This window comes from Sminthopsis crassicaudata, chromosome 4, assembly GCF_048593235.1.
Source record: "Sminthopsis crassicaudata isolate SCR6 chromosome 4, ASM4859323v1, whole genome shotgun sequence".
In the NCBI taxonomy this organism is placed as follows: Eukaryota; Metazoa; Chordata; class Mammalia; order Dasyuromorphia; family Dasyuridae; genus Sminthopsis; species Sminthopsis crassicaudata.
The window spans coordinates 132,041,390-132,066,013 of record NC_133620.1 but is presented as its reverse complement, the minus strand read 5'-3'; the positions used below and the strand labels follow the sequence as shown (position 1 = coordinate 132,066,013).

Below are 24,624 nucleotides of genomic sequence, written 5' to 3'. Positions count from 1 at the left end.
TTCTTGTTCCCAGGCTCCTCATTTTGTTCACTTGAGAACAGGATTAAAAATGGGAGAGACCCCTTTGAAGGATTCTGTGATCTATGATGGTCTTACAGATGCATTCCACAATTATCACATGGGTATTACAGGTAAGGTAGTAAAATAGTTTTGGTTAGAAAAAATGATAGAGGGGCAGCTAGGTGGTTCAGTGGATAGAGCACCAGACCTGAAGTCAGGAGGACCCTGAGTTCAAATCTGGTATCAGACACTGAAACCATCCTAGCTGTGTGACTTTGGGCAAGTCACCTAACCCAAATTGCCTCAGCCCAAAAAAAAAAAAAAAAATGATAGAAATGTATGATTGTTGTGAATCAATTATAATTATATCCCTGTTATTATAGAGTATTGGAGATGGAAGCAACCTTAAAGATGATGTGCAGCTCCCTCATTTTACACGTGAGGAAACAGGCCTAGGGAGCTTACAGGATTTACCATAGGTTAGTCAGCTAGTGCTTCTATAGGACAATCTCTACTCATCTCCTTACCCTCTCTGTCTCTTTCTGTTTGTTAGCCCAATGAGGTTAACCAGATCTTTGGGAGGGGCATTCCTTCTACCCTACCAAAATTATGTTAGATTGGTACATGATGGTTTCAAGTTCTCAAATACATAATTTCCTTGTTTTAGGAGAATTCTTAAGTTATAGCAAGTTGTATTCAGTTTCCCTGAAACTGTTGTTCGAGGCTGCAAAGATTAATGTTAATTCACCCTGAAGTGAGTATGTCTAGTTCCTGAAGGGTTAGTGATGGTCACAGAGGCAGGGAGTAGGGAATAAGAGCAGGGAAAGAAGGACAAGTTCTCAGAGAGAAGATGCTTCCTTTTCTGATGAGCCGGGAGTCAGACTCTGGGCTCCACTGGGAAACAGAATTCCATAGACTAAATTAAATGTGTTTTACTGTGTTTCTCTCTAGACTTAGATATCCTTGGCCTCAATCCAAGCTGACTAGTCAGTCAAATCACATCTGTGCCTCCTACATGTCCCCAACATTACTTTTTCATTTTTTTGTAGGTGATGGTATAAATTGTATGGGAAGAAAATAGTTCTGATTAGACCAATTTCCAGCCTCAATGGCTTAAAAATAATATAGAGCAAGGATTAGGAGAAATGGTTTAGATAAATCTGTGTAAATGTTGCTGTTGAACAGTAGATATTTGTTTTTTAGTAGAAGACATTTCTGCTTTTAGAAGCCAGCCATGTTATGACAATATATTTTATTGCCTTCTCCAATAGCTGAAAATGTGGCTCAAAAGTGGAAAGTGAGTAGAGAAGACCAAGATGGATATGCTGTCTTGTCACAGAATAGGACAGAGAATGCTCAAAAAGCAGGCTTTTTTGACAAAGAGATTGTACCTGTTTCTGTGCCTTCCAGAAAAGGTAGGTATGAATTGCTACACATAAAACACTTTAAGGGATATTTAAATTTAGAAAGAAAATCATATAGTAAGGACATACTGGAATTTCTACAAGTACATTTTTCTTAATAGCTTTTTGTTTTTGTATCATTCCCCCTTCCTCTCCTAGACAATTATGTCATATAATAATTTTTTTTTAAATTAAAAGTGAGAGGTGGGGAAAAAATAAGATCACCTAAAAGTATTTGCAAAGTTGCACTGCTTTGGACATTTCCCCTCTGTAGAGAAGTGGAAGGAGGCCATGCTTACATAGGAATGTTTTAGAAATCCCTTAAATCAGAGAATAGAAGCTCTCTTATAGAGGATCTTAGCATCTCAATAAAGGGACCAGAAATCATTAGCTAAGTTAGACAAGCATTCGTTAAGCACCTACTAGGTTCAAAAGTAAAAGATCACTTCAGCCCATCAGTTTATCCAATACTAAAGGACTTGGTACACATAGTATGTTAGTCCAGCCTTTGATGAGGAAACAGAAGTTTAGAGATTAAATGTATAATCCCAGAGTTACACTTCTTGATTTGAAATGACAAACTTAAGTCTGCTAGTCTGTCGCAGCATCATGCTTTTTACCAGGCTCGGTAGTTTTGTCATCTGAAGCAGCTGCTGGCTGCTTTTTTGTTTTTTTGTTTTTTCCTTCCATTTTTCAAGCAGAAAAATGCACTTTTAAAAAACAGCCCTTGGAACATAATAGATTCCTCTAAAGATCACATTAATGGTTATTGAGCACATTCAGTACTGAAAATTTTTTTGATTAGGAAAAGGCAAAGGTTTTGTCTAAAGAAATTTCAAAATGGATTATAAGGAATTATACTAACTAGTCTCACTTTGTAAGCAAGCTTTCAAAAATTCTGTTTGCCAGTTGAGTGAAATTTGCAAATTCATTTGAGATTGTAGTTTTCATGTCTTTTGTCGTAAGAGGTAAGAAAATAGACCGAGAGAGAAAGTGTGGTTTATTCCCTGTCACACAGATCTCCTGTCCCCTTTAGAGAATAAAAGATGAAATTTAACTCTCACTTTTAGAACTTTTGAGATCAATTCATTAGCAGGTTGAAGCCTATGCAATAGCAGTTTGGCCCAGAGCCTTCAGCTTGTACCAAAAAAAAAAAAAAAAGGGAGGTGGGCAGGGGTATTAGCAGGCTATATAAGGAGATTGAACTGATCCCTGATTGAGTAGCTTTAAGCTTCTATGCCAGTCATTATTGAAATCTAGCACTTAGAGTATGGTCAAAATTAAAATGCTTTATCTCTTTCTCCTCTTCGAATTAAATTAGTATCTGTTCACAGTATTAATAATACTTTGTTAATTATTTTTTGTTTATTATTTTATTATTAATTAATGATATAGTATTTTAGGTTTATATACCATTTTCCTTCTATGGAAGTCTGAACTGTTTCTAATGTGGACTATATTCCCCAAAGATCACTAGGAATATGATCTGAAGTTTCTCCTCAAGCTCAGTGCCATGTCAGTTTATGAAAAACTCTCAAGAAAGTTGCTTTTCATTTTTAAGGGCCTGTGGAAGTTAAAACAGATGAATTTCCCCGCCATGGAAGCACTTTAGAAGTAATGTCTAAGTTGAAGCCTTGCTTTCTGACAGATGGATCAGGAACAGTAACTGCTGCTAATGCTTCAGGTGAGTTTTTGGGGTGAGTTGGTAGAAAAGACCCCAATATCACTGATTTTTATGGCTGTAGTCATCTATTCATTTCTTTCATTGTGTTGCTATGGTTTTAGAATCATGAGAAACTTGGGATTATTTATTACATGGCCTTGGGCCAATCACTTTGAGGTTCAGTTTAAAAATGGGTACAGTTAACATGCCATACCTATTTTGTGGTAATTGAGAAAAAACAATAAAGCATTCCCTTAAGGCAACTAAGTTTCTTGTAACTTCATTATTGGTTCCTTTCAAATATATCAGTCATTATATATTCTTCATCCAGTCCTAAAACTGAACTGTTTCTTCTAACAAAGAAAGATGATACAGTAACATTGTCCTGAAAGACCACTATCTTTCTTCCAATATTAGGAACTTTCTTCTCAGTGACCATTTTTTCAGAGTGAAAACTTTTTTTATATTTTCCTAGTCATTTAATGTGTTTTCCTTCTGATTTTGCTTATTTCTCTCCCATGTTTTTCTGTATTCATGTTTTCATTTAATACTTCTATATCCCACCATCTTCATGTTTGCTCAACTGTTCAATTGATCAGCATCCACTATAATGTTACTAATTACTTTTTTTTCAAATTTTGTTACTTTAATTTTATCATTGAAGTACCAATCCAAGTTAATAGGGTCTCTGTAATCTACTCATAGTCAACCAGCACAGATGATTTTTTCCCCCTACACAGCTTGATGGCTCAGTAGAAAGAATGCTAGGTTTTAAGCCAAGAAAATCTGAGTCCAGGTCATGCTTCATGCTTACTGACTGTATGGTTAATACTATTTCCCTAACTTTATAATGGGTAATAATATATACTTTGAAAGATTGTGAGGATAAAATGAGCCATTTGGAAAAAGTGCTTAGCATAGTGTAGTTGTTATTCCCTTCTATTTATAACTTCATTTTTTTCAGTTGGAGATTCCTAGGAATTTGGAATTTTACTCAGAGCTTTGGTTAAGGGGAAGTCAGGGTTATCTGAATACTCTGGGAATAGAGTGGCGATAATAAATGGAATAAAGTGATGCTTAGCAAACTTATATATATATATTTTTTTTAAGGGCTACTGTACTCTAGGGCATTATTATAATTGTCAGTTATCTTCCATATGTAAATTTTGGGATAAATCATCTGCAAAGCATTTCACCTGGAGATGAATCTGATAAACATTTTTTGAGAATTTATACTGTATAGCATATTCTATTAGTTGATAAGATTTGGCATGGTTTGAGAATTATATTGTTTACCTTGAAAACATCTACCTAATGTTATATAGGAATGAATGATGGAGCTGCTGCTGTGGTTCTCATGAAGAAGTCAGAAGCAGAAAGACGAGGTCTTAAACCATTAGCACAAATCGTATCCTGGTCACAAGTTGGTGTAGAACCTTCTATTATGGGATCAGGACCAATTCCAGCAATTAAGCAGGCTGTAAGTACTGATTTTCAAATTTTAATCAGGATTTTATGGGTGGAAATGACTTTAAAAGACAGTGATTGTAGTCTTAACCTTTCATTTTATTTAAGATTTAGGAGCTCACACAATTTATCCAAAATGACATACCTGACCTTAGACTCAAATCAGGTTTCAAACTAGTCCAAATCCTACTCATTCTTTTCCTTTCTGGACTAAATCTTTTTTTAACCATCTATAAACACACCTGTTCTGTGATTTATAGCTTTAAGACAACAGCATGACAGGTTAAGTCACTTGCAGTTGGAAAAAATTTTCAAGATGGGACAACGAAGGGAGACTATTCAACAATATATTCAATATTACCCTTTTCACTTAGGTTGCCAAAGCAAATTGGACACTAGAGGATGTTGATGTGTTTGAAATCAATGAGGCTTTTGCATCCCTTGCTGTGGCAGTATCAAAGGAACTTGGATTAAACCCAGAAAAGGTAAGTTCATTGTTATATATATGCTATATGGTCAAATGACAGTATTTGTAAAAAGTCCTCAAGCATGGTAGGTGCCCATACGTAAGTTCCATATACTTATTTCTTTGCCTGCTTCATGGAACAAATAAATGATCCTTCTATCAGAAGGTTATCAGAGTTAAGTTTTCTAATAATTTCTTCCATTCTTATATTATAAGAATAAGCTAAATGTTCTATTCCTCTAAGCAAATGATCTTCACTTATAGCAAATTTGGAGATTTAAAATATGTTCTTCTTTTTTAAAGGTCAACATTCAAGGTGGAGCAATAGCTTTGGGACATCCCATTGGGGCATCTGGATGTCGGATTCTCGTTACTCTGATACATACCCTGGAACGAATTGGAGGAACTCGTGGAGTTGCTGCTCTCTGCATTGGAGGAGGGATGGGAATAGCAATGTGTGTTAAAAGAGGATGAGAGGAAAAATTTTAATAATCTTAAGTCTCAACAAAGGGTTGAACATGTTGTAAAATTAACCACATTTTAACTTTTTAAGTTTTAAAATGAATTTACCTGTGAAAACATGTTTCAGGGACCAAAAAGAGCAGAGGAAAGATGTTTTATTTTCTCTTTCATCTCCCTTATAAAAACTCAAATCAACATGACAGATTGTTGTATTTTTTATGTCTATACACTAAGTGCAAGACAAAATGGTACAGGATGAAACTAATCAGTAACACGTATAAATAAAGAAAATCACATCAGTCTTCAATAGCCCCAGAGTGAACTGCATCTTCATAACTCCCTCCTCCTCCTCTTTTATCATCTTTATTTTCTGGATGTAACTTAATGAGGTCATCAATTCGAAGAATGGTAATTGCAGCTTCTGTTGCAAATTTCAAACTCTTAACTTTAACCATGGTAGGTTCAAATACACCACTCTGCCTGTTGTCTCGAGGCTTGCCATTGACTAAATCAAGACCAATCCTGTCAATTGAAAAAGTATTAAAAACAGTATTAAAGTATTAAAACAGGCTGTTTCGGTTGTTACAAAATCACCTCCCTTCCCAGTCCTACAACTATCTTGTATATTAAAACAGACTTCTGGAAAGCTATATTCACTTCCCTAAAAATTTTGGGGGTACATTCAAGGACAATGAAAGTAGAAAATTTGTACTTGCCATTTTAGGTTCTTGCGTTCTGGGTTAACCTGAGCTTCATTATGAAAAGCTCTCAACTTGGCAACCAAATCTGTGGAGTCTTGGGCAGCATTAACAGCCAATGTGTTGGGAATAATGAGAAGAGATCTGGCAAATTCTGCAATAGCAAGTTGTTCCCGTGATCCCTGAAGGAAAACAAAACCACCAAATTTTACTGAAAAAAAAACGGGAGGTTCCCCTCTAAAACACCACCTTCCCCTCCCTGCCACTCTTCTTACCATACTGGTTGCATAGTTCTCCAGATAAATGGAAAGGGCTGCCTCTACAGCACCACCACCTGGCACTACAGACTTTGACTCCAGGACTCTCTTAACCACACAAAGAGCATCGTGCAAAGAACGCTCCATCTCATCACACATGAAATCATTTGCTCCACGTAAGATAATAGAAGCCGACGTCCGAGCTCTTGTGCTGCAACAAACAGGCCTGGTTAACTAATTCTTTACAATAAACCAGAATTTAAAAAGACTTAACAGGGCAGCTATTCAATACTTCCTTCAAACTTACTGAGGTATATTATAAAGCCATTTTGCCTAACTATTAATTTATCAGTTACTCAAGACTTTTGAAAACTCAAATGAAAATGAAGGTCAACTCAGAATTCAAGTCCTATCTACAACATGCCTAATGAGTAGTTATTCACTCCCTACTTGAAGGTCTATAAAGGGGCCAGCCTCTTCACTGACCTAAACAGGCCCTTTTCTGTCACCCACTGCTGTTCTGAGCCCAAGCTAACAAGACAAACTTTGAACCATCCCCACCCTAGTCTTTGGTAGTAGTGCTCTAAACTAATTCTCATGTGACATAAACAAGATAAGGTTCCTCTCTAGATGACTTCTCGATGTCTCCTAAAATGTGTGAAAGTGTTGGCAAATAACATGTGATAGTCTCTGTAGCACAGATGAAATAATTTCATCTTAATTTACAGGACTAATCTTAATGTTTCCCATGCGTATAACTGCTCATACTACTGAAAGAATGGCAGCAAATAAATGGGAAATTAGGTGATTCCAATTTAACGAGAATAAAAAGAACTTATATAAGCTTTGGTATTCTTACTTTTTGATTAAAATTAGCTCATCATCACAAATCCTCTCTTGTACTACCTCTTCTGCTTGTCCCAACATTGAAGCTTCAAAACTTTCTTCACCTTCCAGATTAGCCAGGGTGGACAAAATGGTTGCTTTTAAATGAAAAAGAATTAAAAATTTTAATCCAATTTTCTGATTTTTCTCATACAAAAAAAGGTGAATCAAAAAGAATACTTAGCCAAAATGAAATTTTCATAAGGCCAGTATTACATTTTTATTTAGTAAAATTAATTAAAAATTAGGTTGGCAGTATTGACTTTGTAGAGTAACTTATTTCAGAAGGGCTAATAAATTTCTCATTAAAGGTTTTAGAGAGATGACAAAGCACCTTTTAAGGTCATAATTATGGAAAATCTTTTAAGTTTTAATTCCCACAGAGAAGAATTAGTCCCTAAACATTCAGACTTACCTCCAGATGCTTTAGCAATTCGCTTAAGGTCCCTTTTTAAAACTCTTCGGACTGCTATAGTTGAAGACTCAACAAAGTACTTTAGACACATATCATCAATTCCACCAGTGGTTAGAATAACATTGGCACCAGTAGCCAGTATTTTTTGAATTCTCTCCTTCGTAATATCTGATTCTCTAAAGAGACAGGATTATCACCATTAATGTAAATTTCTTTTAATATAGAAGTTTTGAATAGTTTGAAATAAACAGTTCAACAAAAATACTCATAAGCTACTTAATTTCAATAACTAAAATCACTCAACCAAATTATTCCCTCATACTTTTAAGATAGTACACTATCTACCTAAACCAACCTGCTTTGCAGAAAGTTTTAAAAGGCCCTAATAGTTTTCATGTGAAACTTTATTTCAATTTAAAATTTTCAATATCTAAAAACTGTATTTTTCAAATATTTTAGCCTTAAACTGTCAACTTTAGTCAAACTGTTCATTTGTTAGGTTTTGTACTAACAAATAATGCAATATTCTGTATATCTACCACCCAAGTTATTTGCTACAAATTGTGTGCATTTATGTGTATATATACATATGCACTATAAAAAAAACATAGCTCAAGATTTATATAAAGACAATGCTATTCCAATAAATTTCATATTTCTTCAAGTGCTTCATTTTTTACACGTAAAATTCTCCACAATAATTTTAATAATTGTGTTGGCACAGTCAAGTGTAAAGAAACAGAAAAACATGCTCAAGGCAGAAATTGTATGCTTTACAAGCCATTTGTGGTAGCAGGAAATAAGCAGGGTTTCCATGCCTTTAGGACTAATCTTAAAACAAGTGTGTCAGTTAGGATTATCCCACAATAGGGGCAGCTAGGTGGCGCAGTGGATAGAGCACCAGCCTTGAATTCAGGAGAACCCGAGTTCAAATCTGAACTCAGACACTTAACACTTCCTAGTTGTGTGACCCTGGGCAAGTCACTTAACCCCAGCCTCAGGAAAAAAAAAAAAAAAACTGCACTCAGGATTATCCCACAATCTCACTTGCTATATATTCCTTGTTGTTTTTGAGTAGCTTCTACAAGTAGCACTTGTTTTGTCTTTTCACAGAATTGGTGATTGTCACCTGCACAATTATATTTGTAGTTCAACAAAATACAAAATGCAGCTTTAATAATAATTTGAACCTCATGCATAACCAAAAAAAAAAAAAAAAAAAAAAAAAGGGGGGGGGAAAGGAATAGATAAATCTTTTGGAATGTGTTTGCTAAATTTGTACTATTTTGGTTTCTCAAAGATTTATGTAAAATAAATTATTAAATTCTAAAATACTTATTTCTTTGAAGCCTATTCTCAAATTAATTGTATAAGTTCCAGTTCAGTTTACTGAAAACTCTCATATTATCCTGCTCAGATAAAAGCAAAATATTTATATATCTGCATCCTTTAGACATTAAAAAAGAGAGGAAAGAGGGAGAACTCCAACCTACCTCTTTCTAATTTGATCCAGTTTTTCTGGGTCTGTAATAACCACCTGCACACCGAGTTTCATTTTTGTTTTCTGTAGGCTAAAGTCCAGGCAAGCAATTTTTGCATTAACTATTCTTTTGGGCATACCTACAAACAAAATGGAAAAAAAAAAAATCAGATTTTTTAAAAGACATATTTCCTCTAAACTAAGTCAATTCTAACTTTCAACTTCAACTCTAATTTTAAAAGTACAGATTTTCTAAAAATAGATATGTCTTCTACTTTAAGGAAGAATTAGACTTCTAATCCAAATCAAGAGTTTCTTTAAGAGAATTCATTAAAGCTCTTTATTGTTAAATAAAGTCATTTTCCGAATTGAATTCTCCCAACCACCAGTTCTGAAAAATAAAACACAACCATCATGACATATTAGCTTAAATTATAGCATACAAAAGAAAACACCTGACTAAAAGGGTAACCAGGCACAGAAATATACACTCAAAATGTCCATGGTGTTTTTGCTATTTTCCCTACACCTTTTAAAGAGTAAAAGCACTTCTACAGTGACCTGAAAATACACGAATGAATCAAGCATGTGCTATGATTTATATTATTTTTCTGTCAAAAATTATTTGTAATGTAATTATTTGTAATTGATCTGTTAACTGGGATCATGTTTTAAAAAGGGGGGGAGGGTAAAGAATAATGATTGCCAGTCTCCCTTACCTGAAACCATTCATTCAACAATTATTTCCCTACTACCTATTGTGGATCTGGCAGCAGAAATCCAAAACCAAAACCTCACTCAAGCTTACATTTAAACAGTAAAAGTAAAAAACAAAATAGCTATGGGGATTCAAGAGAATGAAGATCAGGTAAGATAGGAGATAGAAATAAGGATTGCCCCTCAGGTAAGAGGGCAATAACAGTCCTAGCAGCCAAAAGCACAAAAGGCAACATGGAAGTGCACAGCCAACAGTAGCATAGTTTGGCTAAATTCAGACTTTGAAGGGCTTTAGGATAGTTTTCTTTCTTATTCTATGCAACAGGAAGCCACTAGATATTCTTGAGCAAGAATTGTATGGTCTATCTTTTGATCTAGCAGTGTCACTACTGAGCTTATATCCCAAATAGATCCTAAAAAAGGAAAAGAGATCTGTATGTGCAAAAATGTTTGGCAGCCCTTTTCGGAGTAGCTAGAAACTGAAAATTGATTGGATGTCCATCAATTGGAAAATGGCTGAATAAATTGTGGTATACGAATGTTATGGAATATTATTGTTCTGTAAGAAATGACCAACAAGACGAATACAGAGAGGTTTGGAGAGACTTACATGAATTGATGATGCTAAGTGAAATGAGCAGAACCAGGAGATCATTATACACTTCAACAATACTACATGATCATCAAATTCTGATGGACATGACTCTCTTAAAAAATGAAAGGATCCAAATCAGTTCCAATTGATTTGTAATGAACAGAACCAGCTACACTCAGAGAAAGAACACTGGGAAATGAGTATGGACCACAATATAACATTTCCACTGTGTTTGCTTGCATTTTTGTTTTTTCTTCTCAGGTTATTTTTACCTTCTTTCTAAATCTAATCTCTTTTGTTCAACAAGATAACTGTATAAGTATACATAAATTGCATTTAACATATACTTTAACATATTTAACATGAATGGGACTACCTGCCATCTAGGGGAGGGGGTGAGGGAGTAGAGGGAAGGAGGGGAAAAGTTGAAACAAGTTTTTGCAAGAATCAATGTTGAAAAATTACCCATGCATCTGTTTTGTACATAAAAAGCTATAATAATTTTTTTAAAAAAGAGTTATATGTTCAGACTTAATTAGGCTCTTAGAATTTTATTTTGGCAGTAGTATGGAAGAGAAGTAGAACGAATGCTAACAATTAAGAGATGATTTTGGCCTGAGCTCAGGTGGTAGCCAAAGGAATGGAGGGGGATATGATAATACAGAAGCAGAAAGAAATATACTCAAGATGCCAAAAATGAGGGGCTAGCAGTAGAAAAAAGTGTCAAGAGTTAAAGAGATCAAACTCCTTGAAATTTACTTACCCTGCGATGCCACCACACAATTCAGAGCATAACCATTTATAAGCATACTTTCCTTCTGACTTCGCCCATGGGCCTTCAAAACATTAATAGAATTTACTGGAAACCGAGGTTGACCTTTCACATCTGTATATTTAACTGCAAGTACTGCATCTACCACCATATTGGCAAAGAAATCACCATCACTAAACCAAAAGTGTCAAGGATATAAATAATGTGCAATGAACTAACTAAAAGGGAATTTTTTTTTAAGTCTTTGCTATTCAGCTTTCCAACATCTCAAACCCCCTAATAGTAACAAGCACTAACTCATAAACCAATAAAAACTGTTTTCCATTGATGTTGTTTTGCAAGTTACAAATCATTGATTTGTATTTCTGTAAAGTATCATCACTTCCATTTTACAGATTAATTCAAGATTAAATGAGTTGCTCAAAGTTACAGGACTAACAATTGGAAGAATGAAAATTGAACATCTATTTTCTGACTCAAGTTCAGTGTATGATTATACTTGTCTTAAGAAATGGCACCTTACACATTGCATATAGGACTCAGGAAAAATGTGATCCATCTCCAGAGAAAGAACTGTTGAAGTCGGAATACAGATTAAAATATACTTTTTCTTTTCGAACTTTCTTAATTTTTCTTTCTTTTTTTGGGGGGGGGAGGGTGGGAAGGGGAAGTGTTTTTATTCTTTTTTCTTTTACATGTTTGGCTTGACTGACTATATATAATATCAAATTGCTTGCCTTCTCAATGAAAGAAGGAAAAAGAATTTGGAACCTACATTTTAAAGAAACAAATATTAAATATTAAGAGGGAAAAAAAAATCAGTTTTTGCCTTCCCAATTTTTATATCCAAAGAAATGCTTACATCTCTCTACACAGGGTCTTCAGAATTATAGACTGCTTCTTGTTCTCATCTTACCTATATTCCCTATTCCAAATTCTTTTGTCACAACTTCTCCATACCCTAAAGCAAGCTTATTGTCCAACTATTTTACTCAATATATTCCACTTGTAGAAAGAAATGGCATGACTGATGAATTAATTGTGGCAAAACAATGCTCATAATAAAGCTAAAGTACTGGTACACTCCTTTTACAAGCAATTATTAGCATTTCTAGCTCCCCTTTGGAAACATTTTTTAAGCTATGAACCTTTTTTTAGTCCCTTTGGTCTGACAAGCATTCTTCCTTATTCTAACCAGTGTAGGCCACAACTTAGTAGTAGGCAAAAAAAAAAATCTCCCCTTTTAGACAACATTCATCTAAAACTGCATATCCAAGAATAGACTCTTCAGTCTTAAAATTGTATTTCATATTAGTGTGTGGAGCAAGTATGAAGTAAGGATATGGTGAAGAACTTACAGCAAGGTTAAATTCCTTTTCTGTATTCTATCTTCTCTAGGTCTCTGTGACCTGCATAGGTATGTTCAATGTTTAGGCTACTAATTGCTTAGATTTTGAGATATGACATTCAATTAACTCGTGGGGAAGAGGGGGGCACCTATCTCTTAAATGTTCCCTAAACTCATGATGTAATCCTTTTGCAATTAAAACTATAAAAACTGTATATCTTCCCTTAATTCTTTAGCCCTTCTACCATGAGCTTTCTTTCTTTCCCTCCTCATGGTGGAATTGCTCATTCTCATGAGAATTTGTTAAATAAACAACTTTTCTGCTTTTTACTTCGAGAGGTCTCTGAGAAGTCATTTTTGGATAGGATTTTCTATCCCTCACAGTTTGGGGGCTCAGTCCGGGATGAGTCTTTGGGGGAAGATGGCTGCACATCCTGAATGGGGATAGGTGCCCATGGATAGTTTTTTTTCCACGTTCTCTGGCTCTGAGTGTGTAGCCTCCCTCTCTCTCTGACAAAAGACCTGAGGCGGAGATACTCAGGGGAAAGCAGAATTGAAGATAAAAAGGAGAAATAGAGTCCTGACGAGCCGGCGGTGGTCTAAGCAAACATGTGTTTCTCCAGGTGAGCTTAGAAATCTGGGGGTCTATTGGCTGGGTCAAGGGAGACCCGAGGGATTAGCCCTCCTAAAAATTGCTTTGTTCAGACTGCTTCTCTGACCCCAAGGGAAGGATTTCCTAAGATGATTCTCTCTGGAGTGACCACGCAGCAAGACAATTGGTCTTTGCTGACAATTTGGTTTGAGACCAAGTTGGAAAAATGGGATAGAAGCAGTCAAAAGAATTTGTCAGGACAGTAGCTAGGTATAAAAAGAAATGTAAAAGGGGAAAATAAGAGCTCTACTTGTGTCTGTATGTTTGTGCTTTGTATTGTTTTTGTCCTGTGTTAAAAGTCAGCAAGTTGGTAAGAGATAAAGAGTTCAGCCTCTGTTGCAGGCTTAGGAGAAATAGCAGGCTGAATTGCTGGGAGTTGGGATTCAGTCAGAGTAGTAATTCTTTCAGAGTGGCTCAGAATGCATTGGTCTTAAATCATGCAATATCTAGGCATTCTCTGGGAAGGCAGAGAGATGCACTAAATGGGCTTGGAAGTTTAGAGAAACTCCGTTTGGATTCTGGGAGGGAAGAATGGTCAAGGTGAAACATTCTCTCCAGGGGCAGGGGTCCTGGGAAAAGCCCCTAGTCTGTTTTGCTGATTTAAAAGCCCTGTTAAGTTGTAAGAATGTTAAGAAGTTTGGAAATTGGTTATTTGCTCGTGATTTTAAGTCTTTTTAACCTGATGTACTAATTTGTAAGTAAATGGAACTTGGCTATTTTAAACTGGTGGGGGAAGTTTTCTTTGAAAAGCAGATTTTCAAAGTCTGCTAAAGAGGAGTAACGGCAATACAATCTTATCTGCTTAATACCACATGGGAAGCTTCTTACTAGTGGCCTTGAAGCATTCAGGCAGAAGAAAGAAAAAGAAAAACTTTGGTTCGCTTCTGAAACATTGGGTAATTTGTTATCATTATGGGTTATGAATCTTGAAGTTTAAAGTTTTTTAAAAAAAAAAAGGTGATTAAAGAAAAGGGACAAAAGAGATTGATTTACAAAAGCAATTAATAGTTTAAATGAAGCATCTAGTCAGAAGAGTTATTGGTTTGGAAGTGTTTAAAGTATATCAGAGAAAGTTTGAGCAAATAGGCATTGGGAGAAGAGAAACAGAGATGGGACAGGAGAATGAAGGTGATTTAAAGAAGGATTGATTAGTGGGAGCAAATGATTTCAAGAAGAAATCAGTGGGGAAAAGAAGGAACTTATTGAAAAAGATAGTCACGGAGAGATGACTGTGAGATGGGATGTATTTTTGCAGGAGGAGAACAGCAGTGGAAAGCTGCAGCCGTTTTTTGGCTGAAGAAAGCAAACTGATTTAAAGGGTCTGGTTACTCATACAAGATGTTGAGTGAATATTTGTTTCCAAAATACATAATGGTTTTTGTGTTTAAAGAATATGATCAGAAATGTTTTATATATATATATATATATATATATATATATATATATATATATATATTCTAAAAGGGCTATTTAAAAAAATGTTTAATTAATGTTTTTAAGAACTTTTCAGATTCTTTTCTGTGAAAATAGAAAGTTTTAATTCACTATATTGATGTCAATTATTTAGAGGGACTCCAAAGAATAGTAGTTTTTGCCTTTGTCCTTTTGAAAATGTTTTTGTTATGGACAATATGTAGTTTGGGATTTTTCTGTGTATTGGGTATTAAAAAAAAAAAAAAAGCAAAATGATTGATATAATATTCAATTTATGGAACATCCACTTGAGTATGTAAGAATTGTGTGATCATTCTGGGATAAATTTCTTTTTGTTAAAAGTCTTACAATATGTAGATAATCTTCTTGTGGCAGGGAGGAAAAAGAGTGGCCTTGTCCAAGTCACTATCAGTTTGTTAAATTATTTAGGAGCACAGGGACTGAGAATTTCTTAAGACAAATTGCAATTTGTGAAATGTGAGGTAAAATATTTAGGTCATTGTATAAATGAAGGGAAAAAGAAATTAGATCCTGTAAATTACTTGAGGGAAAGAATGGGAACAGTAAAGGAAAGGGATTGGCACACAGGGCATTGGTCACTGAAATTTTGACTAATCTTATGTTGCCTAAGAATATTGCAGTGATTCATGTGCAGGGGCACTAAAGAGGAGATTCATTTGAGATAAGGAGAAACTGCTTTGCAGATGAGGAGGTGAAACGGCCTGGAGAAGAGGAATCTGTAAGTATGATGGTGCTAATTCTGGCATTTCTGCCTCCAATGCTTCCACCTTCCTTTATCCCAGAAGAGAAGCAGGAAACCCAAAGCCTTGACGCTCAGTAGGATAAAGAGGGCACTGGCTCCTCCCTGACGGCAGAGAGGTACTGACCATAGCAGGTATGAGACATGTACTCCAACATTTACATCAGGGCAGTCATTGGGGTGTCCAAGGCCTGTGTGATGTGGTGCTAAGTTTGTGGCATTGGCTTGTACATAATAGCAGGCAATTGGTCAGCGGGTGTCCTGTTTGTCAGAGGATGAATAGGGAGGCCCAATGACAAGTCCAAAAAAAGAGGAAGGCCCCCTGGTATCAGGCCTTTCCAAAAGCACACAGGCGGACTTTACCAAGCTGCCATCAGTGGGGTGTCTCAGATAAATGCTGGTCGTAGTGGACCATCTGACCTCATGGGTGGAGGCCTTTCCCCTTACATGGACAACTGCCTCAGCAGTTGTAAAAGTACTCCTTGAGCATATCATTCTGGGGTATAGGATGGTGGAGCAGGTAGATTCGGACCAAGGCACCCGTTTCATGACTAAGAACCTCCAATCTGTGGCCCAATCATGGGACTTATATACCCCATGGCATCTGCCCTCATCAGGTAAAGTGGAAAGGATGGATAAGGAAATTAAATAGCAACTGACTAAATTTGAGTTAGAGACACAATTGCCCTGGACCAAGTGCCTTCCCCTTGCCTTAAGAATTAGAACAAAACCCCGAAGGGATGTGGGATTATCACCTTATGAGTTATTGTATGGTCACCCTTATCTAAAAGGGATTCAAAATTCCTCCTTGGAGCCAATGTTTGAGACCAAGGATTTGTTTTTAGGAAAATGTCATGTCTTTATTGCAACATCTAAAAACTTTACACCTAAAAGGGCTTATTGTTCAGACTCCTCCCTTAGGATTCACAGTGCATGAGTTCCAGCTTGGAGCCAGGGTCCTGGTTTGGACATGGAAGGACAAGCTGACCCTGAGCTGGAAAGGACCGTTCCAGATTTTGTTGACTTCAGATACAGCAATACGTATCAAAAAGGAAGGTTGGATACATCACACTCGAGTCAAAGGTCCCGTGGATGCGCCAAAGAAGTGGGCAGTAGAGACTGATCCAGGAACATTGAAAGTGTGGCTGAGCAAAGACTGATGTATTGTGCATGTAAAATCTTTTTGACTTGTCTCATTTGGGGAACTGTCTTGGAACTTTTCTTGTTTGTATTAGATATTACAATTTGTTAAACTGTATTGTTAGGAATTAGGGGTATTATATACTAGTAAGGAGAATTGGGTGTGAACCAAACCCAAAGGGTTGGAGACTGTACCTTGTATATGCATATATGATTTTTATGTGGGTACATCCTTTGTACTGGTACCTCGAGAGCCGTGGAGTAAAAGCATCACTGGACCCTGACCAGTACAGTTTTAGGGAGACATTGCCTACATCAGACTGGTACAGGGCCATGGATGGGAGAAAATGAATGTACATGGACATTTACTTGCAGGTCAGAGAAGGGAGCTATCATAGACTACAGTAGGTATGTGAATAGATGGAATCAAACTAGTATAACTTGTTATGATGGATCAGCAATTTGCTGTATCCAAAGTTGTAATAGGAGTGAGGGGTGTGCAAGGAAAACGCCATCTGCCTGTTTAATCCCTGATCGAGAGGGACTCCAGATATGGACATGTATAACCTTGAATAGCATAGCAACAGGTTCAACCTACACTTCAATGGAATGGAAGTGGGAGAATAGAGAAGGCACTGTTAGGAAAATGTTTAATAATTTCTGGAACCGTCAGGATCTAACTGGAGAAAACGATTGCATCTGCCAGTGGGTAGTTGAAAGTCATCTTTGGAGATGTAATTCTAATACGGGAGAGGGGGACCTTTAAGTCTCTGAGATGTGAGGTATTTTCCACCTTCAAGTGGACCCTTCATATTTTAGTATGAAAAAATCCTTCCCTGAAGGGGCATTATTGGATCTGTAGTCAGACAGCTAATACTCATTTACCCAAAAATGGGACTGGAGTTTGTTATATAGGTATAATTAGACCTAAATTTTTCTTTCTCTCATCAAGCGTTGGCAGGTAATTGGGGATACGGTTATACAAGGATTTGGAAAGGGAAACACGAAGTGTGGACCGCTCTCTAACCTGCATTGATTCTTCTTTGACCCAAACAAATGATGCCAATGGGTGGGGAAATGCCTGGACTTCAGAGAGAATTATAAAAGAATACAGACTGGCAACATGGGCCCAGGATGGTAATCAGGGAGGTATCAAACACTGATATATGTGTTAAATCGGTTGATTAGATTACAGGCAATCCTTGAGGTAATAATTAACCAAACTGCTCAGGCCCTTGATCTATTAGTCGGTCAGGCCACCTAAACAAGGGAAGCTGTTTTATAACATAGATTAATTTTAGATTATCTGTTAGCAGAGGAAGGAGGGGTCTGTGGAAAATTAAACTTGTCCACTTGTTGCATGCAAATCAATGACAACGGACAAGTGGTAAAAGAAATTACTAAAGCATTCACAGAATAGTTCATGTGTCTGTACAGGTGTGTAAATCCCCTTGTTCTAATAGCTGGTGGTCTTGGTTTGATGGTAGCTGGTGAAAACAACTTTTATGGTATGGACTAATTGCTATCAGTGGTATTATATTGTTACCATTATGTTTACCCTATATGATTACACGAATAACCAAAATAGTCCACTGATCCCTTTCAAAATTATTGCATCCAGAGGATGCTGTTAAAATGATGATTCTCCAGAAAAGAGGTTGGAGAGTATTGGAAAGGGATAAATCTGATAGTGAACTTGATAAACAATGTGTGAGCTTGTTAACTGACTTTGATCAATGTGTAAGTTCTTCATAGAGCATGTGATAAAAATCACATTATTAGGAGTGGGGAGCTGTGTGGAGCAAGTATGAAGTAAGGATATGGTGAAGAACTTACAGCAAGGTTAAATTCCTTTTCTGTATTCTATCTTCTCTAGGTCTCTGTGACCTGCATAGGTATGTTCAATGTTTAGGCTACTAATTGCTTAGATTTTTTGTTGACATTTATGTCTGTCCAGGCTATTGATGTTTTAGGCTACTAATTGTTTAGTTTTTGAGATATATGATGACATTCAATTAACTGGTGGGGAAGGGGGGGGGCACCTATCTCTTAATGTTCCCCAAACTCATGATGTAATCCTTTTGCAATTAAACCTATAAAAACTATCTATCTTCCCTTAGTTCTTTAGCCCTTCTACCATGAGCTTTCTTTCCCCTCCTCATGGTGGAATTGCTCATTCTCATGAGAATTTGTTAAATAAACAACTTTTCTGCTTTTTACTTCGAGAGGTTTCTGAGAAGTCATTTTTGGATAGGATTTTCTATCCCTCACATTAGTATCCAGACTGCTGGAGTCTTTAGTATGTATGTTTGAATATATGTAAATACAATATTACAACTAATCTGTTTTTCTAAAAAACATGATGTATTTCTCCACCCAGTCCTTTATAAGTAGTTCAAAAGGACAGAAACTTCTAAATTCTTAAATCTATAATACTATCAATAAATAATTTCACCTTCCTTTTCCAAAAATGCAAACCACTATTCCAAGGACATCTGCCACTAGAATTCCTTTCATCTCAGGTAACAAATATCAGGTAACACTGATAGAAGAAATATTCAATGACCTTCAAATAACTGAGAAGTCTCAAGTATGAAGAAATTTTCTTCTAAATTATATCTCATTTTCAAGACAGAACTTTTCCTTGGAAATTACCTGCCAAACTCAGATATTTCCAAATATAACTTCCATATGCTAGGACCATAGAATTGAAGCATCAAAACTAACATATTAAAAGGGTTCAGTTAATTTAAATAGCTGTAAGCTACAATCAACACTACAAAAGGATACATTCCAATGATCTTAGAAGACATGGACGTTTTTGCAGCACTGATGAGACAATCTTTTCCAAGTTCATCTGTGTTAATGATGAGGTTTTCATTGATATACCGCACTGCTTCCCTATTTAAAACATTTTTAAAATACAGAAATCAATACTTATCAATTTTGACAAGGATATCAGTAGTAAGTAGTTGTGATTAACAAAACCATTTTTATATGAAATACAACTATATTGTTCTGCCATTTCATATAGGAAAAAAAGACATGGCCACTCTTTTTCCATCAGACCATGGCAGCTGTATTTTATCCCATAAGCATAGCCACTGAATCTATTAAGTGAAAAAGTGGTAGTCAAATGGGAAGATACTAATTTGTTCTCTGAGTTATTCAAATATGACAACTGCCAACACCATAACTTTTTCATCTTATCCTAAAGTAAAATTAACAAGACAACTAAAATTAACTAGTCAAGTTTTCAATGAAAATTTTAAGATTCTTTTTCCTTTTCATCTTATCCATAAAGTATTTCTCAAAATCAGCCTCTGAAGGAGTTGAAGATATCACATAGTATAAGAACTATCATGTTTTACAGACAAGCAAAGGGAGATTAATGAGACATTTCAATTAATATGAATTTTTTTATGAATGCATACTTGCAAGCAAGTCGATAGCCACCAATAATTGATGTAGGGTGAATTTTCTGCTTGACTAATTCATCTGCATTTTTCAGAAGTTCTGCTGCAATAATAACCTGTTGAAAGAAAAAAATGTCCATAGCACATCTTTTAATATTAACTATATAAGGGAAACATGGAAAGTTTTTGTTCTACACCATTAACATATCTCTCTTAAATCATAGGAAGAATTCTTGAGCTTTTCTGTTTTCAGCTACTCAATCAAAAGATTGTCTCTATTTTTAAGGTTGCCAAGGATATTACTGTAATGGTGGTTAATTAAACATTATTTTTTATTTGTATAACATATGGTAGAGCTAGACTGTTCTGCCATTTCATATAGGAAAAAAGGTAAGGCCACCCTTTCTCCATCAGATAATGGCAGCTATATTTTATCCCATAAGCATAGCCACTCAATCTATGAAGTGAAAAAGTGGTAGTCAGATGGGAAGACACTAATCTGGTATCAGCTGGTCTCCTTTTAAATTGCTCCAATGTAATGACTGCCAACAGTTGCCCTGTTCAGGTTTTTGATCTCTTCTCTATTAGAGAAGACCAATTTTGTGAAAGATGGGTCATCAAAAGTTTTAACTCACATGCCCAAAAAATATCTTAGGAAATATCATGGCTCCAGAAAAAAACTAGATGACCCTGACTTTATTTAGGTTGTCCTGAGATTGAAAACTAATGCCCCACCAATGTCCTTTTTTTCTCCTTGAAAGATCATAAACTCATCTGGCTCCTTAAATTGGGACTAAGTCCTAATCCAAATTTGAGGATCTCCAAACTATCATAGTAAACATGGTAAAACAAAAGGATTAATGTAAGCAAATTACAATCACTTATATAAAGTTGTCCAAAATTTCATGAATTCTTAGTACCGGGGGAAATAAGCAAATTCTAAACGCTGGCATTTGAAAATTCTTCAGAATCCAAAACAGACACCTTCTATATGCTAATCCAATTATCACATCTAAGAAACTAACCATTTGAAAAACTTATAAAATGACTCAAAAATCATACAATGATATAAGTAAAATTTGATTCCAAGACTTTCGCAACCAGCAACCCAGAAATTAAACCAAATTGATTTTCCATTTCTTTTTCGTACTATGTAATTAATACTTATCTCTCTTCCCAACTTTTATTTCAGATTCAATACATCAAGATGATGTATTTATTTAATTTGCAAAAAAAAAAAAAAATAAACAAACAAAAATCACAACTTTTTGATCCAAGTACCACAAATTTTTAGTGTCTACCTACCACAGATGTAGTCCCATCTCCAACTTCTTTGTCTTGCAAATCAGCCAATTCACAGAGCACTTTAGCTGCAGGATGTTCTACCTCTAGCAATTTCAGAATGGTTGCCCCATCATTAGTAATAGTCACATCCTATTTTGGAAATTTAAAAAAAAATGTTAAAAGAAATTAGCATTTAATGTGCCCATGACACAACATTTAAACCTTTTTAAGGAATTTCTCATAAACATATATGTAGTTCCACAGTACTAAAGCATTTATGTGACAATCTATTGAACAAAACCCTACAAAATATCTTATTGAAAACCACCAGAGTGTTTTAAAACTTTATCTGTACTTACACCAATATCATCCACCAACATTTTATCCAAGCCAACTGGGCCAAGAGAACTTTTTACAATATTGGCAATGGAAGCTGCAGCCATAACTGTAAAAATATCAAAACAAGATAATTAAGTGAGGTACACCTCCATTATTTCAAATGTTATCTGTTGCTAGTATAATGCTGGCTTCAACTGGCCTTTTCACAAGAAAAAATACCTATGAGAAAGAAAAATCTTAATAATCTCAGAAGCTCCCATGTATAGCAAGAATTAGGATACAATTATTTTCTCCTAGAAATAGATTGGTATAAAATATGTATAAATAAAATGCTGAACCTGGGATTAAGATGTGAATTCAAATTCAGTCTCCCATACTACCTAGTTCTATGTAAAATGAGGATAAATAGTATCTACCCACTAATTGTGATATTAGTAAAGCCCTTAGCAAAGATCCTGGCATTTAATAGGTGCTTAAGAAATACTTGTGGGTCAGCTAAATGGTTCACTGACCCTGAAGTCAGCAGCAGACAGTTAATATTTCCTAGCTGTGTGACCCTGAGCAAGTCACTTACTCCAATTGCCTAAGGGGAAAAAAAATTAAATGCTTGTTCCTTTTCCTCTTTACATCCCATAGTATATCAGATAGGCAGTTATTGTTACACCAATTATATTATATTTGTATTGCACTTTAAAATAAGTCAATCAATATAACCCACACTTCCTAAAATACAATCATTTCAAGCATTTCTGTTGAAAATTAGACCCATGAAGCTTACTAAGCCAACCTTAAATCTATTCTCTGGAGAAAAAAATGTTAACTGTTCAGTTATTCAATCAAAATATATTTACTATGTGAAGAAGCTTTGATTAACATTGCCTGTTTATTATAGTCTACAATTTCACATAGAAAAAAAAAAATAAGAATTAGCTTTCTCCTCCAAACTTTGGGAATTAAGGAATTATACCATTAGCAGATCCTCAATGTAGAAAAAGCTTTTTAAAAAGTTTCACTGATAAAGGATCTTTACAATTTATACTTGTCGTTTATGTAAATGTACTCCTTTTAGCATTCTAAACTGAAACTGCTTGCGCTTTGCTTTGAGTAATAAAAACTAGACAAAAACAAAAGACATACAGTATCAAAGACTGGCAATCGCCTTGTCTTCCTTCTTCTCTTAAAAGATAGGAGTATTTTTTAAAATCACCAGTTCTCTAAACTTTCATTCAAAATTTATCATAGGTCCCATTCAGACATCTTCAGAATACTTCATCAAGCAGCTCTGCGTAAAATGAATTATGTGGTAAGCAACTTTACAAGTCCGTAGTTAGAGAAATAAATTAACAAAGTTATCCAATTAACTAAAACTAGTTCCTTTACTCATAACTCTTGGAAATCAATAAAACTTGTCACCCAATGTTAAATTTCGGGCATTTTTAAAATGAAAAGCTTACAAAGTTAAGAGAAATCGAAGGGAGGTGGGTAGGGCTGCCCTGGACTGGGCAAACAAGGCATGGGAGTCCACAATCGATACCATCCCGTCCTCAATCACCTGGCTTTAGGAACCCCACTCTCACTCTAGGCCTTTCCCAAACGTGTTGAGAGTTGTGGAAGAAAGACTCGGAGCCACGCTTTCTCCGGGTTTCCCTTCTGGAGAGTAAGTCCCGAGAAGCTGGGGAGGGGGAAGGGATCGGCCGTCCCAGAGCGCTACCACGTTCTCCGCCTCTCGGAAATCAGAAATGCAGTCCCCCAGTTCTAACTCTGGCCGTACTCTTAACTAAGGGCAACCATGGGGGTGAAAGCCACCGGCGTCCATTCGCCCAGAACTAACTGGCTGATTAGTCTTGATCAGGTTTCGGTCCAACATCGGGGAGTAAGACAAGATAGCGGAGGGAATAGGACGAGACGCGCGCCACCTCCTCGTGCCCCCAACAAAATGTACATAGGTTCACGTTCCAATTTAGATACCTAAGAGGCTCGGCCTAGTTCGGCAAAAGCGTGCGCGCTTCGCAGGCCACGGCTATCTCCGGGCAGGGCCGCGCTTCCCCCGCTTAGAAAACGTGGCCGCCGGCGGCTCCCGGGCCTCCCGCCCTGCCAGGCCCAGCTAGGTCCTGGAAGCTTTTCCTTGAGATTGGAATTCACCCCTTCCTTCCCCCCACCGCAGGCTGACGGACCGGGCCTTCACGGAGTGGGGGGTTAGGGGTGGGGCCCGTTCGGCTCCGCAGGCTAGGCCTTAGGCTGCGCCGACCCCGGGAAGCGCGCTGCCCCTCCGAGTAGGCCTTCCCCACCACCCCCCCAGCTCGCCCTCACCGTTCTGGGAGCGGATAGACTCTCCGGTAGTCCGTTCCCCGAATACGGACAAGGGCCCCTCCATCTTCCCTGCCAGACACACACGCCCGCGAAGCGGAGAAGCTGCAACAGCGTGGAAACAGGGAGCGGGGCAGGAATGGTGAACGGCGCCGCAGGAGCTGCTGGGTAACCCTCTTTCCCCGCCCCCTCCTTTCTCCGGTCTCGGAAGAGGGGAGGGGGGGGAGCGGAAGCGAGCGAAGTCACCCAGCCTAAGGGAATTGACTCCACGAAGTAGAGAGGGTGGAGAAAGCCATCTAGTGACGCGGGGGAAGTTTTGGTCCAATTAGAGATAGGATGTGAAGTCAAGCGCTCGAGGATGGGAGGAGTTGGTTTCTAGTGCTAGCGGAAGAAGGAAGGACAGTTCGGTTAGGACCGTGGGCGCGCATGCGGGCTCGGAAATTCTAGTGGTTTCTAGAAAGCGGTTGCTGGGTGGGGCACGTAAGCTTAAGATCAGAGTTAGAGTGAAGCTTAAGGTTATAGTGAAGATGTGTGGGTTTTTTTCCCCGCATTTTCTATATTTACAAATTTTGGATTAATGGAGCACATTCCAGTATTGTAATAAAAACTCCCCAAGGGCAAAGAAGTGCATCCTCTTGCGTGTGTCCCGGGGTCGGCGGGTGCC

At 36.8% G+C, this 24,624-nt stretch overlaps 2 protein-coding genes and 3 non-coding genes across 6 annotated transcripts in view; 1 reads left to right on the top strand and 4 right to left on the bottom strand.

Annotated features, from left to right (window-relative positions):
- ACAT2 (acetyl-CoA acetyltransferase 2) overlaps window positions 1-5,656 on the top strand; it is a 15,057-nt gene extending 9,401 nt beyond the window's left edge. The window contains exons 4-9 of the mRNA XM_074309397.1: window positions 14-131; window positions 1,272-1,415; window positions 2,965-3,087; window positions 4,392-4,546; window positions 4,908-5,018; window positions 5,303-5,656. Coding sequence (XP_074165498.1) covers window positions 14-131; window positions 1,272-1,415; window positions 2,965-3,087; window positions 4,392-4,546; window positions 4,908-5,018; window positions 5,303-5,473 — 822 coding nt within the window. The 3' untranslated portion in view covers window positions 5,474-5,656. The remainder of the gene's footprint in view (window positions 1-13; window positions 132-1,271; window positions 1,416-2,964; window positions 3,088-4,391; window positions 4,547-4,907; window positions 5,019-5,302) is intronic.
- TCP1 (t-complex 1) lies at window positions 5,601-24,624 on the bottom strand. Of its 2 annotated transcripts, none has more exons than XM_074309395.1 (12): window positions 23,964-24,624; window positions 21,674-21,759; window positions 21,336-21,464; window positions 20,049-20,146; window positions 19,405-19,515; window positions 11,272-11,453; window positions 9,210-9,336; window positions 7,717-7,892; window positions 7,276-7,399; window positions 6,435-6,627; window positions 6,178-6,341; window positions 5,601-5,983 (listed from the first exon to the last, which is right to left on the bottom strand). In XM_074309395.1, the coding sequence occupies exons 1-12, from the start codon at window positions 24,025-24,027 to the stop codon at window positions 5,758-5,760; spliced, it is 1,680 nt and encodes a 559-aa protein (XP_074165496.1). In that variant the 5' UTR covers window positions 24,028-24,624; the 3' UTR covers window positions 5,601-5,757. The 2 variants fall into 2 exon arrangements, with proteins under 2 accessions (XP_074165496.1, XP_074165497.1); XM_074309396.1 differs by lacking the exon at window positions 23,964-24,624 and adding an exon at window positions 22,791-22,935.
- Window positions 7,094-7,216, bottom strand: LOC141542048 (small nucleolar RNA SNORA20). The gene has a single exon (XR_012482052.1). It is a non-coding gene; the product is annotated as a small nucleolar RNA SNORA20 (small nucleolar RNA).
- Window positions 19,622-19,758, bottom strand: LOC141542057 (small nucleolar RNA SNORA29). The gene has a single exon (XR_012482061.1). It is a non-coding gene; the product is annotated as a small nucleolar RNA SNORA29 (small nucleolar RNA).
- LOC141542058 (small nucleolar RNA SNORA29) lies at window positions 20,386-20,521 on the bottom strand. Its single transcript, XR_012482062.1, has one exon. It is a non-coding gene; the product is annotated as a small nucleolar RNA SNORA29 (small nucleolar RNA).

Excerpts from the sequence above, each read along its gene's own strand:
- TCP1 (XM_074309395.1), bottom strand. The coding sequence starts at position 24,027 with ATGGAGGGGCCCTTGTCCGTATTCGGGGAACGGACTACCGGAGAGTCT. Across the intron at positions 21,465-21,673 it reads TGTTGGTGGATGATATTGGT|GATGTGACTATTACTAATGA; the intron begins GTAAGTACAGAT and ends TTTCCAAAATAG. Across the intron at positions 5,984-6,177 it reads GAACGCAAGAACCTAAAATG|GATTGGTCTTGATTTAGTCA; the intron begins GCAAGTACAAAT and ends TTCAATTGACAG.